The sequence below is a fragment of the Myotis lucifugus genome, unplaced genomic scaffold, assembly GCF_000147115.1.
Source record: "Myotis lucifugus unplaced genomic scaffold, Myoluc2.0 scaffold_497, whole genome shotgun sequence".
NCBI classification, from domain to species: Eukaryota; Metazoa; Chordata; class Mammalia; order Chiroptera; family Vespertilionidae; genus Myotis; species Myotis lucifugus.
In genome coordinates, this window is record NW_005871545.1 from 462,769 (window position 1) to 480,043 (window position 17,275).

General features: G+C 47.2%; 1 protein-coding gene across 4 annotated transcripts in view; it reads left to right on the top strand.

Moving 5' to 3' along the window:
• The window catches only part of DPH5 (diphthamide biosynthesis 5), a 19,130-nt gene extending 2,606 nt beyond the window's left edge, over positions 1 to 16,524 (top strand). Inside the window, exons 1-8 of one of the 4 annotated variants that reach the window (XM_023744898.1) lie at positions 1,324 to 1,449; positions 2,107 to 2,512; positions 3,057 to 3,124; positions 5,425 to 5,533; positions 10,085 to 10,205; positions 13,329 to 13,368; positions 14,751 to 14,887; positions 15,644 to 16,524. In XM_023744898.1, the coding sequence (XP_023600666.1) occupies positions 2,486 to 2,512; positions 3,057 to 3,124; positions 5,425 to 5,533; positions 10,085 to 10,205; positions 13,329 to 13,368; positions 14,751 to 14,887; positions 15,644 to 15,873 (732 nt within the window). In that variant the 5' untranslated portion in view covers positions 1,324 to 1,449; positions 2,107 to 2,485 and the 3' untranslated portion in view covers positions 15,874 to 16,524. Of the gene's footprint in view, positions 1 to 1,323; positions 1,450 to 2,106; positions 2,513 to 3,056; positions 3,125 to 5,424; positions 5,534 to 10,084; positions 10,206 to 13,328; positions 13,369 to 14,750; positions 14,888 to 15,643 lie in introns of those variants that run through there. The other 3 variants (XM_023744899.1, XM_014446040.2, XM_006103632.3) reach the window with 3 other exon arrangements.
• Positions 16,525 to 17,275: the final 751 nt, after the last annotated feature.

Sequence of the window (17,275 nt, forward strand, 5' to 3'; positions counted from 1 at the left end):
CTTCGCACTGAGAAATCTGTGCCATCAGCTATGACCTCTATTCCCTTCTTCCCCACGTGTCCTTCCCCTAAATCTGAATCTTAGCAAATGACTTAAACGATGAGGTTCTGGTCCCCGTTCCAGAGTACCTTCATCTAGATGTGTGTGGTGACGGCGAAAATAAAGAACATTTTTCATCCATAAAACCATCATCGTCTCTGGGAACCTCCAGAACATTATCTCTAAGAATGGCAGAGGAGAGGACCTTCCTTTCACATTTGAGAAACAGACTCTGGTTAAGCATTAGGAATACTTATCAGTCCCTCTTGGAACGATAGCCTTCATCTTCAGGTGCTGACTCATTCGTCCATGTAGTCATCTGCCTGGCAGGCCAGTGAGAACCAGACGCTCTTTCCTTACAGCAGTCCTTAGAATGTGGGACTCAGGATATCATCCTCGTCCCAGAATCCTCATGATTCTAGCCAGCTTTATCCGCATGTCAGAAATAGTATTACGTAGCTATGCATCCACTTTCACTGCGTTTGCATTACACGTCACTGCCCAGGAAGTCCGTTACAAGACTCCTGACCTTGCGTAGTAGCTGTAACCACTGCCGGCCACCAGCACAGCAGGCCCTCTCCTCGCCCGGCCCGCACGCTGCCCTTCAGGGAAGGTCGGTACCTGGGTTTGTTCTCCTGAGTTGACATCAGGGGATAAGTTCATGGAGCACTTCGTATGGAGGCTTCCTGTACGTTCAGAGTTCTCTTTTTCCCCTGCCTCTTTTCCTTTCTTAGCAGTAACTAGGACAAACAGTTTTAAATCAGTCTTTCCCGCAATTAGATAGGAATGTTTGCTGCTTCTGTAAACAACTACATCTTCATTTTCTCTCATTTCTCATTGGTGTGACCTTTTATTTTAGCCAAGGTCCCCTAGATTTTCCCGTGGAAAATTTAACAAAACCCAAACTGCCATGTATGTTTATAATGATTGTTTAATGCAGTTCTGTATTACTGTGTTTCTGAAGGAAGGCTCAGGCATACGTACAGATTCTCTGTTTACCCTCCAATGTTCTGCCTGGTGTACTCGATCCAAATTTAGAGGTAGATTTAAAATGCAAAAAGCCCCAGATGTTAGGAGGTCTGCCTCCTCTGGGGATATTAAGAGAGCCCCAAAGACAGAGTTTAATTACAACATGATATAGACCGCTAGCTCAGTGATGAGTTGTATTCAATGGTCTGTTTGGATAATTGCCAAAATCATCCGCACCAGCCCAGACAAAGATTGGTGCGCGTGTGTCGAAATGGTCACCTGCTGTCTCATTTTGATACTGGACTTATATCCACAGGAAGAGTTCTACGGAAAGAAATTGATTCTCGCTGACAGAGAAGAAGTGGAGCAAGAAGCAGATAATATTTTAAAGGATGCTGATGTCAGCGATGTCGCCTTCCTTGTGGTTGGTGATCCATTTGGGTAAGTCGAAGCAGGTATTAGCATTTTAATTGCATTTCCTTTTTTTTTTTTAAATCAATAAGAATCATTCTGTTACATTGAAAAACTTTCACCTGCCAGGTTTTGATGGGGGACTCTGTTTGCATGGGCTCTGTCTAAAAACGTATAGTTTGAGCCCTAACTGGTTTGGCTCAGTGGATAGAGCCTCGGCCTGCAGACTGAAGGGTCCCAGGTTCGATTCCGGTCAAGGGCATGTACCTTGGTTGCGGGCACATCCCCAGTAGGAAGTGTGCAGGAGGCAGCTGAACGATGTTTCTCTCTCATCGATATTTCTAACTCTCTATCCCTCTCCTTTCCTCTCTCTCAAAAAATCAAAATATAAAAAAAAAAACACGTATAGTTTGAACTTTCATCATCTTTGATGTAGATGAAGAAAGGGTGTGCTCCTATGCAAAGGGGTGTGTACCATTGCTTCTGCTGTTTTTAGGCGGTCACTTAGGCCAGGGATGTAGCTAGTCTATCACCATTAAATAAGCTTGTTACGTTATCAAGCATCCTACCTGCTCTTTGTATCACAGGTAAATTGCAAGCATCTCTGCTTCCTTTGTCTAGGCCTTTTCCTTTCTAATCATCTCATATTTCACAATATTGCTGTCCCTTTACTTGCCTTGAATTCAGCATCTATCAAGCTCAGGTTTCAATTTCTCATGCCCACGGGGAGCCCTGTCCCTCCCCATGACTAAGAAGATGGGCTTCCCCTTGTCTGTCGGGCATCATCAATCTCTGATGTCAAGCCGGACAGAAGAGTTCTTTGTCTCCAGCTGGTGACCCAAGATTTATGTCGCACGTTTAAGGAACATAAGGATAATCTAATCACCGTGAGCCCACCACCAAGGATGTTTTTCAAAAGAATGGAGTTATGGTGTGCATGTGTCTGTCAGAAAGAAAGTGATTTATATCCATGTGACGTGCCAGGGATTGGCTATCATTATTAGACTTCGATCCTTTCAGATGTACCATACAGCAGCGCTAGCCCTGCTCACGTGCCACCTCTTCCATGAATCCTCCCCTATTTCATTCAGGAGTAAGTGCCCCCCCTCTCTTTTTGGACTCTTAGGCAATTAATTTGTCCTGTGTCAGTGACGGACCAGGTATAATCCTGGATTCAGATTTACGTAATAATTGCTGCACTCTGGTTATTTTTCATTCACCCACTGGATTGCTATTGGGATATAATAGTTGGGGATACAGTGGTTGGAGACAGGATGGGAGGGGATGCGTACATTTTACTTGGGCCTTGAAGAATTAGCATTTGGGTGGATGATAGGGGCAAACCAGGAAGGGAACAGAATGCAGCAAGGCACCGAAATGCCTCTTTGTGGATGACAACAGGAAACATGTCCTTTGTTTACATTTTCAGCCCCTTACCCCTTATTTGGTTAAAACATTTTTAGAAAAGGGAAAATTGTACAATCTTAAATTCTTTTTAAAATATTTTTAAACTGTAGTAAATTAATATATAACATAAATGATCACATGGTTTTTTTATCCTTATGTGGGTGCCTTTTCCCTCATGACGTACACATGCAAAAATACACCTTTCTTCACCTGTTTCCGTGCGCCCTCAGGTAGGTGGTTGGATGTTTCCACCTCATGTGATGCATTCGGACAGTGCTTGGCACCTCCTAACTGTCCGGTAAGCGTCCGCATTATTATCAGTAGCCCATTGGTTTCTCCAATGTAATTAAAGCCTGCCACGTGGGGATTAATGTATAGGATTCTTCTCTCCTCCCACTTTCCCATCCCCACACATTAGATTATTTCTACAAAATTCGTGCAAAGGGCACGGGCCTCGCAGCCCTGGCTTCATCCGGAAGGTCGTCCAGAAGGTCGTTCAGCTGTCCGGTCTAATTAGCATACTACGCTTTTATTATTATAGATTCCCTAAAGTAGGTTTAAAATACCAAGAAAAAAAAAAGGTCAAAAGTTTTAAACATGTACATTTTCAAGCGTATCGTGTCAAATTAGTTTTCCAAAGGATGGTGCCAGTTTATAGCTTCTGGGGGTTCATGAGAGTATCATTTTTACCAGCTCATTGCAAATATTAGTGAATTTCCAGGTCACCAGCCATACTTCTCTCAAACGTGGTGGTACAATGTCTGCAAACTAATGTTGCCATCAAATAAAACTTACCATAAACATACCAAGTCCTACACATTCAAATTGGTCACCGTGATGTTCGTTATTTTATTGATGCCGTTGATCAAAACATTCTTGGATCTCCTCTTAGACTTGCCTTCCTAGCAATTCCAAGGGACAAGCACATGAAGACACATTTATTACCATTTCTGGGCATGTGACTATCCACAGTCGTGTGTGTGTGTGTGTGTGTGTGTGTGTATGATTGTGACAGAGCCACGTGCCCAGAAATAGTAATGTTTGTCTTTGCACACACACACACACACACACACACACACACTTTTCCGGCCACCATAAATGAAGCAACTTTTTCCAAGCCCTGGCATGGAAGGAGTGCTTAGTATACTGGTTCGAGCCTATGTCTCAAACTGGTTTTTTTCCTTCTCATGAAAGCAATATAATCCAGATAATCGTGATGATAAAATACCGGTTTTCGTCACATTTTTATAGCGGAAATTGGGGGGGGGGGCGCTTATTTAATCACATGCATGTCAGTTCCACAGAATCAAAGCCCTCTGCCAGGTCATTAAGTCTTCTAGCACCCCAGCCGCATCTGGTCATTTTAAATGATCTGGTGATAGAGAGAGATACAGTTTTAAACCAGATTTCCTTTCCGCTCATCTATTTAAATCACTCACCAAAGTCCATAATTTAGTCTTCCTTCATCTAGTCGTAAGTCGTGAAATTCTGTTGGCTGTGCTATTAAGAACATTTTTTTTACAACTGCCATCCGTGTTATTTTTTGAAAGCCTACTCTAAATCAAATTAATGGTTGATTTTCATACTAGTTTTTATTGTATGTGGATGATTAAAAACAGGCCTCCCTGGGGGGCATTCGTTAATCTGCTTGTGACGGCCTCCTGGGGTGCCAGCCCTTGATCTTCCTACTTGGTATGCGTTGTCCCAGCGTCTCCAACATGCTAATGTTGCCAGCCCAGCAGGCCTGGGCTTCAAGGGGAAAGGCCTCTTTAGTAATGCGGTCTGAATCCATGTGGCACATTTCAGAGTCTCTGCATTTATACTTATATACAGGGCGGGCAAAAGTAGGCGTACAGTGGTGAGTACACAAAACAGAGTTTATTCTGGCATTGTTATTTATTATTACAGTTGTTTGTATTACAACTGTACACCTACATTTGCCCACCCCTGTATATTCTCTCTTCACCACAATCGACCTAATTATAAGCATTAGATTCAGCTCAAAAAAGGAAAGGCAACAGGCAGAATGTGCGCACACATACTAATTAGGATAACAGTTATATATAACGTGACTGCCGGATGGTGGTGAAATCTGGCTGATTCTATCAGCTACAGCTCTATCAGCTACAGCTCCGACTACAACCACGAACATCAACGGGCTATGCAAACGTTCTGTATATCCTGCCACCTTGGATTTCAAGTACAAAAAACACCCCTCAGAATAGAGCAGAGACCAAGAAGTAGCTCTGGCTCTGCCACAATTTGGGCCCTGACACTGAAAAGTTTGGGAGTCGCTGCTCCGGAGTTCAGCTGCTGGGACCCGTCCACAGGTGTCTGTGCAGGTGTCCACGGGACAGAAGCTCAAGGCAAACTGTCCGGTTCCCTGGAGCTGCCCAGGCTGCTTGACTCGTGTTACAGGTGCAGGTCAGCCTCGAGAAGGGCGTGTGTAGACTTACCCTGTTCCTGCCGAAAGCCCGGGAACTGAGGAAGAGCAGTGCCCTCGACCCTCGGGTTGACGTGACGCATGAAATATTATGGCTTTGCTGTCTTAGAAAGTCAGTTGGTTCCTTGACCCCAACTGGTCTCTTCTCATCCCAGGGCCACGACGCACAGCGATCTGATTCTGAGGGCCACCAGCCTGGGCATCCCGTACCGAGTCATCCACAACGCCTCCATCCTGAACGCCGTGGGCTGCTGCGGTCTACAGGTAACCACGGAGGAAGTGGTTTTTAAAAAAACGTGTCATTTTTCTACAATTATTATATTTCATGGACTGTAAGATGTTATTTTATGCTACATTTGTGTGTACTCAATTTTTTAATACTAAAACTTTTTATACTGTTTTTCTATAATTTAGGCTCTCCCCCACCCCCCTTGGAATAGATCATTGAAATTAACTAGAGGAAGGTTTAATCTTACATTAATATGCGCCTACCTCAGAAGTAAATATAATCTATAATCTAATTAAAGTGGCTCAGGACTCCAAAAGCCTCCGCCTTCTCCCGAATGCCTTGCTGCCTTGTGGGGCCCACGCTTTGCATGCAGTGTTCCTTTCTGTGCGATCAGGGCCCTGCGCTGCAGCATTTCTTAAAAGAATCTATAAAAGAGTCCAAAGCCACGGATAGTAAGCTTTTAAGCCAACTTTGTGGTTATTAATGTGTAAAGTTAGTTATTTTTAACCCAACAATCTTGGTTCTTAGGAGTTGCTTGTTACATGTTATCTTGTCCTTTTCTTGGAATGACCAGAATAGCTGTATGTGTTCACTATCACAAACGAGTACCTTAAGGTGATAAACACGAGGGCGGGGCTCCAGGTTCTCCTGGCCTGTCTCTCAAAACACCCAGCAGGGCTGCGGCCTTGCAAGTGGCTGGTGCTTGGAGATGTTATTGACCTGAATTTCATGCTTAGCTTCGTCGTATTGGCTTTGGGGTGGTAACATCGCTGTCTGAATCCAGTACCCTTTTGGAAAAGAAAGATTGCCTTCAAAAGAAGTGATTTTAGGATGAAATCACATAACACAAACAGCATTGTGACTATTAGTAATGCGCATCGTTAAAATAGCAGGAAGTGGTAGGATTTCTTCCTTTGCATGCTTCTGCTGGCAGAGTGGGCAGGTTTGATTAACTGGCCTTTGCCATCTCTACTGTCGATGAGTCTTTGAAATGTTATGTAGACAAGTGCGGGCACTGGTAGGAGCAGTTGGCATCGCTCGTACTCACTGACGGGCTCTGAGTTACCTTAAGTGCTCCGGAAAAAGAGCCCGAGGTCACGGTGGCTTGCTCAACGGGACGTTGCTCGCTGTGCAGGCAGCCAGAGAATGAATGGGGTAGAGGAGGCCGAGTTCACCTTGAGAAAGGGATCAAGAGTAGTGCAGAAAATAACATAGTGCCCGTAATGTGGCGTTGACTATCTCTGTAATTACAATAACACATTTTAACGATTAAAAAAACACAAACCTGCCTTTTCGGTTGTGGTTGACTTCAGGGGAAGGTTGTAAAATGTTCTCGTCATTATGGGGCACTTCCACTTTCTCCGGCTGTTGCGTAAGTGACCTCGCTTGTTGTCATCTGTTGCTCTGTTTATGTGGTGGGTTTCTACTTGTGATTACTGGCATGTTGACCTCAGAGTGGCTCTCCCCGTCCTTCAAAAGCATTAAGTGGGCTTTCTTGGTGTCCCGGGACTGGTGTGGAAGTGACAGCCTAACCCAGCACAAAGGCTAAGCCAGGTAGTACGTGGACCGCGTTCTGCACAGTGATGTAGCCTCACAGCGACTCGTCCAATACGCTCTCTAGTCTGTGAGTCACTTTGGAATTATTTTTGACCGCCTGCTAAATAATGGGCATATGAAAAAGTTTTTCCTTCCTTTCCATTTCCACTAGAACTTTTACTATATAATCCCTGTTTTAATAGCCATCATTCTCCTCCACTTCTAGTTGTTTTTTGTTGTGGACCTGAATGTGCCATTCTCCTACTCAAACAGTCCTGGTAAACCCATCCTGGACACAGTGCTGCATGGTGTGTGTGTGTGTGTGTGTGTGTGTGTGTGTGTGTGTACTATGTCACTGACTCCGCCTCCCACTGCACTTTATCACAGTGCCATGCATGTCCTTGATATGCAACAAGTATCCGCTGAGTTGAATTGCTTATTTATTTATGTATTTATTCCCCCCAGTTGGATCTTGTCTGCGGGATTATATGCTTTAAATTATAATCCTTTCATTTAATTCCTGTGTGGATTCGCTCATTTGTGTGAGAATATAAATCTTGTCATTTTCCGTCCGCCTACTCGTTCGGTTTTATGTGCCTCGTGTGCGGCCCTGTGCAGTCTTCCCAGCGTCAGCAAAAATCCGCGTGGTGTCAATGCTCAGCAGATGCATGAGGGTTAAAAAACCAACTCCGAGACCAGGATTCCGTATGGAAAACTAGTAACTCGCCATTATGTGGTTTAGTGGCGCTTTTTGACAGGTCTGCTAGCTCAGCTTTCTTTCATTTTACAGACTTAACTGATCAGATTTTGAAAGCACAGACGTATAAGAGATACGTGTGGGGCTTAATAGTGGTCTTAGCAAGTTAAATTTACTAATTTCGCCATATGCAGAGAAGATATTTTTTAACTTAAAAGTGACAAAATATTTTTACTTGAATGTAAAATAATGAAAGCATTAAAGCCTAATTATAAAATGGAGTTTGCAAAGCATCTGCGCTTTAGAAATGACGGGACTACTGGTGGCAGTGAGACAAGTTAGAAAACTATTAACGTCTTTCAGGCAAGTGGTGTTGAGGGCTCTCAGGGAAGAAAAATCAAGTCAGTTTCTAGGTACATTGCTGAGTGGAAATGGACAGGAGTGGACATTGTAGAGCTGGAACAGACGGGTTGGTTGCAGCGGTTCTCAACCTGTGGGTCTCGACCCCTTTGGTGGTCGAACGACCCTTTCACAGGGGTCGCCTAAGACCATCCCGCATATCAGATATTTCCATGACGATTCATAACAGTAGCAACATGACAGTTATGAAGGAGCAACGAAAATAATTTTATGGTTGGGTCACAACATGAGGAACTGTATTTAAAGGGCCAGAAGGTTGAGAACCACTGGTTTATGGTAAGATGTCATAAGGTAGAGATACTTGTTAGAGGCAAGTCGGGCACTAGTTATTTTTAGGTAAGTTGCTCAATGCCATTGTAAATATTGCCCAAGATTTCCTACCTCTGTCCCTTTGTCCCTGCCAGCTCAGCCTTCCCCAGTGCGCAGTTGCCACAGCCTGAGTCTTACCCTTCCTCTAGTCCCACTGACACCCTCTCTGCAGAAGTCCCCACAGGTGCTCCGTCCGAGGGAAGTGCTGCCCTGACAGCACTCACGGCCTACGTGTCACCTTAGGTCATCATTACTTGCTGCCTAACATGTGCCTCACTTGTGTATCTTCTCACTCTAACCAGATAGTGTTTTACATGTAATGAAATGGCTCATTCTGAGTTGAGTTTTTGTCTTTAGCAGACAAATCCATTATCCAACATCAAGTTAGATAAACTGCTTTCTGTGTAACTTACTCCAGGTTAAAACAAACAAACAAATAAACAAAAGCGTGCATTGATCTGTAGAAGCCAGCTCTGGTTATGGCCTTCACGTCTAGCTTTGGGTCAGCAGTGTGTGGGGGGGGAGTAGATGGTCACAGCGCAGAGGCCCCGATAAGCCGGGCACCCCTGGTCCTGCAGCCTCGGTTCTCGTCACTGCGATGTTGCCTGGGCTGCTTTTCAGTTTACCGGCAGGTGTTGGGTTGTGCAACACAAAGACGGGCCCTTCTGTTCTTTGAGGTACTGGCATCCAAATGGTGAAACTGTTTGCGTAATGTTCCAGGATTCATTGAAGAAGTTTGCGCCACCGCAGCCCTGGGAATGGTTACAGCCCCTAAATCAGGGTCCAGGAAGCGGCGCTGGCGGGCGGTTCCCTTAATCCCCTGAGTCAGGCGTCCGGAGAGAATGGTGCGGCTGGTGCCTGTGTGTGACCCGCATCTCAATGCCCGTTTCAACGCTTGGTCCCCTTCTCTGTGAACGAGGCACTTACCTCCAGGCTCCTAAATACCGACGCCCCTTCTAAAGTGTTTCTGATGGTTGCCTATATGCTTTTCCTTAACAATAGTTTTCCCTTACAGGGTTTTTAATAGAGGTAAGACTTCTATTTCAGAATCTGGTCCCAGATGCCCAACATGCTCTGTAGAATGCAAACAGCTGAACTTGTCAGAATGCAGCCACAAGCATCGTTGCAAATGGCCAGTGCGCACAGGAAGGGGCTGGAGGGAGGCGCCGGGGGCCTTACTGAGGGGCCGGGGCGCAAGGCCCTTCCTCGGACCTCGGCTCCAGCTTCTTCTTTCCTAACTAGCCATTTGCTCCTCCTGAGCCTCGGTGGTCTCACCTGTTAGGTAAGGATAATTCCGTTCCCCTGGGAACCCCGCCGACTGCTCAGAGGTCTCTGTTGGTCTGTTTCTTACCAGATGCTTTGTGTTTCGGTATTTTTAGCAGCTACCTAGCTGAGTCACGAACTGGTTATGAGCCTGTACCACATACAGATACGAGGCATGTCGACAACATGCCGGCTGCTGGGCCACGAGAACTAGTTGCCTTTTCCTTTTGGGGACAGATTTGGCCGCCACCCACCCACCCGCCTCTCAAGCCCGCTTCTCGCTTTTTATTTCGGTTGTGCTCTGTGAACTGGCCCTCGGCGCACTGTCCCGCGTTAATTAGGGCTGTGTGTGTTTTTCTAGCTGTACAAGTTCGGAGAGACGGTGTCCATTGTTTTCTGGACCGACACGTGGAGACCGGAGAGCTTCTTTGACAAAGTGAAGAAGAACAGACAGAACGGCATGCACACGCTGTGCCTACTGGGTAAGGGCGTGGGGCCCGTGGGGCCACGGTGTGCGTTTCCAGTGGGTAGAAGCGGGAGGCTAGTCCCTCGGGCAGTTAGGAAGCTAGTCCCGCTCTGTACCTGACGCCTGTACTTGGTTTATGTTGGTTTATGGTCACCTGTGGTTGCGTCCCTGCCGATGGCAGCGTAAGTGGCCGGGACTCAGGCCTGTGGCCCTCAGGCCCTAAAGAAGTTATTGTCTTGCCCTTTCCACTGATCTGTAGTGACTTTACCTCCTCTAATGTGGTGTCCGCTGTATCCCAGGGGTCTCCTTTCCATTACCTGGTTTAGTTTATTTATTTTTTCATCTTAGCCCATTTGAATTATTTTATTAACTTGTCGGGTTTCTTCCCTGCCTTCTCCCCAGTGTTAGAGGTCCGGCCCAGGGCAGCAGTGCAGTAAATATTATTGGAAGGTCATTGGTTGAAGGGTTTCTGTAGTTTATTTTCTCAGACTTGGTCTCATTTCCCTTTGGCACAGAAAATCTTTAACTCTTACTCGTTCCATTCCAGCCAGAACACATTCCTTTTATTCCATCACACGGACACCTGATTCATTCTAGGTCCAGACCAGACCTCGGATGCTTCTCTCTGCATATAATGCCCACATCTCACAACTGACTGGGGAGCTGTGTGTTCTCATCTCAGCTTATTGTCAGTGCCATTTAGTACTTTGTTAATTAAGTCATTAGTTTCATAGTTTTGTCCTTGGATTTTCCACGTGGAAAGAGACCAGGCTTACTTTCTTGTAGTTAAGTATGACAGCTGGGTGATTGGAAATTGGGGTTCATGGGAGTCTGGGTGCTTGTGTGTGTTTTACAGTAGAACTGAGCGGTTTTAAACAGAACAGGGAGAGAAGAGCCTTAAGAGGCCGGCCACCCCCAAACTTCTCCATGCAGCCATAAAGGGGGGCGGGGGGGGGAGCAAAGTAGCTGACCTTTGGGAAGCTTTGCAGAGGCAGGTAGAGGTCAGCCGGCAGGTATTTGCTGAGTGTTTCCCCAGTGCTCACTGTGGGGGTGGGTGGGTCCTGCCCTCAGGGGTTGGAACGAGCAGTTGCACACACGAAGTTTAAAAGAACAATTACGCTCCATTGTGTGGAGGGGCAGGAAGGACAGACTCCAGTTTTGGCTCTTGAACTCTCTTTCTAAGAGCTGCCTCTTTTCTTGGCTTTCCTGGGAAAGGACAAACAAGGCTAAACAATATATCTTTCTTGCTCCGTTAACAAAAGCAGGAACAAGGTGTGAAACACAGGGTGGGGCGAAAGTAGGGTTACAGTTACTCGGATGGAAAAATAATTAATAAATAACAACACGAGAAGAAACTGTTTCGAGTTCTCCCAACTGTAATCCTCCTCTGCCCCACCCTGTATGGGAATCCATGGTGCCAAACCCTCCAACCGGAGAGCTCATCATGGAGTCACCTGGGGCCTCATTTAAGTTCGCATGTACTTATTGAACGACCACTATTGGGCAAGCCTAGTATATACCATGGTAGGCAGCCCCGGAGGATCACACGCAGATGAGTAAAGTATAGCATTCGTTGTATAGATTTTCCAAGGACAATGAGCATTCGAGGGAGGTCACCAAAGCCTTAGGAAGGAGTTGGTGCCCAAGCCACTTCCAGGGTGGGGGTGGGGGAGGGGGGGTGGTGGGCGAGCCGAGAGCACACTTATTCAGGAGGCGTGTGTGCAGTGTCTACCCTCTGTGCCACGCTGGGTCCTGGCTCTGAGCTGAGCAGAAGCTCCTGTGCCAGCGCGTAGGAGAGGAGGGACTGCGGCCTATGTCGCGACAGGGACAGTACAGACTGGTCTGGCTTGAGATGAAACCACTTACATTCAATTTCAAAGCATTTACCTATGAAAATTCTCCCAAGCCTCTTCATTTTTTTTTTTAATCTTCACTTGAGGATATTTTTTTTCTCATTGGTTTTTTAGAGAGAAGGGAAGAGAGGTAGAAGAGGAGGGGAGAGAGAGAGAAACCGACATGTGCCCCGACAGGGGCCGGGGATGAACCTGCAACTGAGGTACGTGCCCTTGTCCAGGAATTGAACCTGCGACCCTTCGGTCTGCGGGCTGATGCTAACCGCTGAGCCAAAATGGACAGGGCAATCCTCTTCGTTTTTAAAATACAATTCTGTAGAGCATATCATTAAAAAAAAGAAAGGAAATCTTAAATTACAATCTTTACTATAGCAAATGCCAGTTTAGAAGCTCCAGGTGAATGAATGAATGAATGAATGAATGAATGAATGGGTTCAATTCTGAAAAACCTTACAGTAAGCACCCTTTCTAACTCACTTGGGAGCACTGAAGGGGCCATCGCAAGCCCTCCGCTGCGCTCTGTTTATTGTTGCAAAAGCAAACTCTGGCTGACCTGCGTGTTGTGAGCCTGTGGAGAGGAAGCAGCTGTTGCCACTGTATTCCGAGTTCCCCTGAGGCCGGGGAGGGAGTCTGCCTTCTACCTTTTACCAACTAGTGCAGCCGAGCGCCAGAGCACCCAGTGTGTGTGATGCGCGGACAGCCGGGCTTCCTGGGGGTAGACCCGGGCGGCAGCCTCCACGGCATCCCGGGCCTGGCCCAGGTTAATGCTGGGAAAGCCCTGATCATTTATGACTGTTGGTATCAAAGTGTTTCTTCTTAAGTTATCAGGGCACGCCTGACCGTTCAGAGGAAGGCAAACATCGCTTCCGCATGCAGTCAGAATTCCCTGCAGTGTGTGTTACGTGCACTGCGATAACCGAGGCAAGGACAGGAGCACACCCAGACTGCTCACCAGCTGGGAGAAATGGACGCAAAGCTGCAGATTCAGAGTTAGGGACCGCGCATGCGGGTGTTTGTCAGACTCCTCCCTGTGTCTTCTCTCCCAAGAGGAACTTGATCCCCTCAGGATGGCCTTGGGGCCAACCTGGGTTTGTTTCCTAATTCCCTGCACACAACCACAAGCTCCCATTCCCCGTGGTTCCATTGAAAAGCGGCTCAATACAAGCACATGAGCTTTTTGGAAACTTGAGGAGACTGTTGCCCCAAAACTTAGGTTCACACGTAGGACTCTGGATAGAGGGATTAATCACACCCAAAGATAACTGTGTTTTTTTTATTTTCTACAGACATCAAAGTAAAGGAGCAGTCACTGGAAAACCTAATCAAGTAAGTCTTACGCTGGGAATGCTTTTAATCCCTTAGCAAGTCCATAGAGCCTGCTTCAGGGACACGGGTTCTAAGGCTGTCGAAACCAGCTTTCCTTACCGTTAGAATTGGACCACTTGTCATCTTACGAAGTGATAAGGCGTGTGATGGAGCGGAACCGGCAGTGGGCTTGACCGGCTCACTTGTGAGCACGTGGTCGGTGGTCGGCACCTGACAGGCACGGGGCACTCTTTGTGGAATGAATGAATGAATGAATGAGGCATTAGAAGACAGGGGTGTGAGGCCTCAGTCTGCCCGTGGTTATGGCTCTCGGGCAGGTAACTTCCGTCTCTGAGCCTCATTCTTCTCATGAAGGTAAGAGTGACAGTCCTTTCTCGCTTAGAGACGCAGCTCCTTCCCACATGATAATGGCACTTGACATAGGGCTGGTGTCCCTGAGGAACTGAATTTGTAACTTCACTCATTTAAAACTAATATCGGCTCAGCTACTGGAAAACTTTTCAGTCGATTTAGAACAACTTCAACGTGTAAATCTATCAACAGCCATGAATTTTATGAAATCTAAATGCAGAGCAAGTATTCCCAATGAAAACTTAGCATTTGGATCAAGATGTGCTATGAGCGTAGACTTCGTAACAGATTTCAAAGACTCGGTACAAGATAACTCTTTAATAATTTTATAGGAGTGAATGTTGAAATACAACATTTTGAGTACATTGGGTTAAATAAAACATTATTGAAATTGATTTTGTCCTTTTAAAACTTTCATTATTACTGTGGCTACTGTAAAATGTAAAACGATGCTTGTGGCTTGCGCTATATTTCTTTCAGACAGCTGCCTCAGGATGGTTTGAAAGTCATAAATAATCTGTAGCAACTGTTTTGTAAGCTGCCACGCTGTTTTTATTCTGATCACTGAGCGAACACTGCAGGCTTCTGAGTCACACAGACGTAGACATGTCTTATTCTCCAAGATGTTCAAGTTTACTGTTTAGTTTATTTTGTCAGCAGAGGAAGTGAAGAGAGGAACTTGGGGGTCAAACATGGTAATGAAAATAAACGCGATTGGACCCAATTAAGCTGAGATACAGAACAAATTGGCACTCATTTTGGATGATTTTTGCCTAAGGTGTCACTTCGAATGAAGGTAACTTTTAGGCATTTATCTTCAAATTGCTGGACTTTTGTTTCTGCCAACATGTCAGTGAGCCAGAGGGCACGTGCAGTAGAACAGTGAGCAAAGCTTGAGGCACCGAGGAGAATCCACTGAGTCGGTGCTTTCATGGCGGCGTAGGTGGGTGCCATCCGAGCTTCAAGCAGCCCGGTGTGGTTCCTGAGTGTACCTGGGGGTGCTGCGTTCATATGCACAATGCATTTCACAGCCAAGACCAACGGCAGCCTGTGTTCTACCCCAGGGGCAGGAAGATCTACGAGCCTCCTCGCTACATGACCGTGAACCAGGCGGCCCAGCAGCTGCTGGAAGTGATTCAGAACCAGCGAGCACGTGGAGAGGAGCCAGGTACCTGGGTCCCTTCTGGGCTCTCACATCTCACACTCAGATCACACACACACACACTGCTGGGCTCTCACACTCACATGCACACACATGTACACACATGCACCGCAGCCCTGCACTGGAGAATGCTGGAGCGGCTAACGTGTACACTGGATAGACAGCCTCCACTGAGGCCGGAGTCACTGCGCCTCCTGCTCGTTCTTGTCCAGTCTCAGCTGAAACTTCAGCAGCCGAGAGTTGTACTGAAAGAAAAATAATGGGTTCTTCCTAGTAAAAGCAGTGCCATCCCAGAAAGTGGGGGTTTCTCACAAATGAACTATAGTTACAGTACAGAACTCCACAGTGAGGTTTGTCCGGCAACAGTATATTTATTCTGCTGCTTCTCATTCTCAGCACTGAGAGCAGGGCTGGTTGTCTTCAGGACAGACACGAGAGCTTGTCCTTATATTCCTAACATGTAGACAGAGCGCCTAGCATAGATGTTGCTGGAGGGTTCTTAAAGGAACCCGTCAGTATGTTTCAAGGTGCTGACTGCCTTTGGGCATCTGTCTCCTCCTGGGAAAAATCTGTAAGGAGATCCTTGAGTACAGACGATTTAGAAAAGACTTAGGTCAGATCATGGGTCCTCAATGAGCCACTCAGGAGATTTTCGAGATTTGGGGCCCCTTTAAATGTCCCGTTGGCACTGCTGTTGGCTTGACTGCCGGCAGGTTAGTGGGCTTGCGGAACTGAGCGGCGGTCTCTCTCTTTCTTGCCTAGCGGTCACCGAGGAGACGCTGTGCGTGGGCCTGGCCCGGGTAGGGGCTGAAGACCAGCAGATCGCTGCGGGCACGCTGCAGCAGATGTGCTCCGTGGCACTGGGGGGGCCGCTGCACTCCCTGGTCATCACAGGGGGCAGCCTGCACCCGCTGGAGATGGAGATGCTGAGTCTGTTTCCCGTGCCCGAGGCCAGCTCGGGTCCTCAGAGCACCGAGGGGCCCCGCCCGTAGATGCGTCTGTGTGGAGGCTCATTTGGGTCCCGGTGCTCCTGCCTGAACTGTGTGTGCCAAGGGCAACCGGGCTCCTGTTTACCTGGGAAGCGCCGCACAAGCGACCAAGAGCGAGCGGACTCCACGCTGGGTTTCCTGTGCCCCGAGTTCTCCCTCTGCCATCGTCAGCCGCTGCTGCTGTCCTGGCGGTTTTTCAGGATGTGAACACGTGGAGCAGACCAAGCGGGAAGCTGGAGGGTGGCACCACCCGGAGACGTTGAAAAGCAGCTTTTCGTTCTGAAGCCTGCACCAGGCGGGACCCCCTTCCTCCTTCCTTAAGTCAGCTGCCTTCGTGCAGGCGCGCGGTTCCTCCTGCAGTTGCGTGAGCCTGGCAGCCGGGGGGTAAGGGCTGCAAGCCGAGGTGGGGCATCCGTCACACTGACTCAGCTCACCTGCCACAGAATGACTTCCTCCCGAATCGCCATGTCTTCATTCGCTGACATCCTGGTTACGGAGCTCGGATGTGGCTATATTTGGGGCTTATGTAATTGATTGTTAATATAAATGTGCAGCCAGCCATGTACAGTTGCTCTTTGGTTTTAAATAGCAACTCACAGCCAAGTGGGAAACTTGCTGACCACAGAATAAAAGTTTTAAAAATCTGGGTTTGAAGACAACGATGGACTAGTCACGATGCGTCCCGTCACTCACCTGTTAGGATGCCCAATAGAGACGCAGGATTCTAAGGGCTGGGAAGGTACCTCTGCTGCGACGTGAATCTGAAGCCTTTGCCTGCTTATACCCTTTTAAAACACTGACGCCTGCACTCAGGAAGTGCTGGGGGGTGCTTGGTTTGCGTTGCTTTGTCTGCAGTCCTGGGCTTAGCGGGGGCTCTTACAAGGAGGTCGGTTCTCTGGCTGCCTGAGCATTTGCTGTCGCTCTGCTTCCAGCGTGACTCCTCGTCATACGTGTTCATCTGACGAGGGTGACCTATTCATTCACACTGACATGGTAGCATGTGCTAAGCCTGAACTTCACGGCCTGTTTTCAAAGCCTGGAATACGGCTGGATGAGCTGGTTGTTTGAGTGAGTGACAGTCCCACTGAAGCTTCCTCTCTCTTTTCCGTCCAGAACGGAAAGTACTAAGTGGCTGTCGCTGCAGCTCCATCTGTCTGTCCTGCTGCTCCTCCCTGCCGTTGCTGTCTCTGGTCTAGGAGTGAACAGTGTGCTCACGGCCACAACGAGGGGAGGGAGAGCACTGATTTCTGAACACATTGTATGCGGGAAACGTATTTATACGTTTTACGTATTTATACGTTCTACCAGTGTAGTAGAGCGCGGGACACGTATTAATACGTTTTTTATAGACTAGCGGTAGAATGCGGGTTACGTATAAATACGTAAACTAAAGTTATCGTAATTT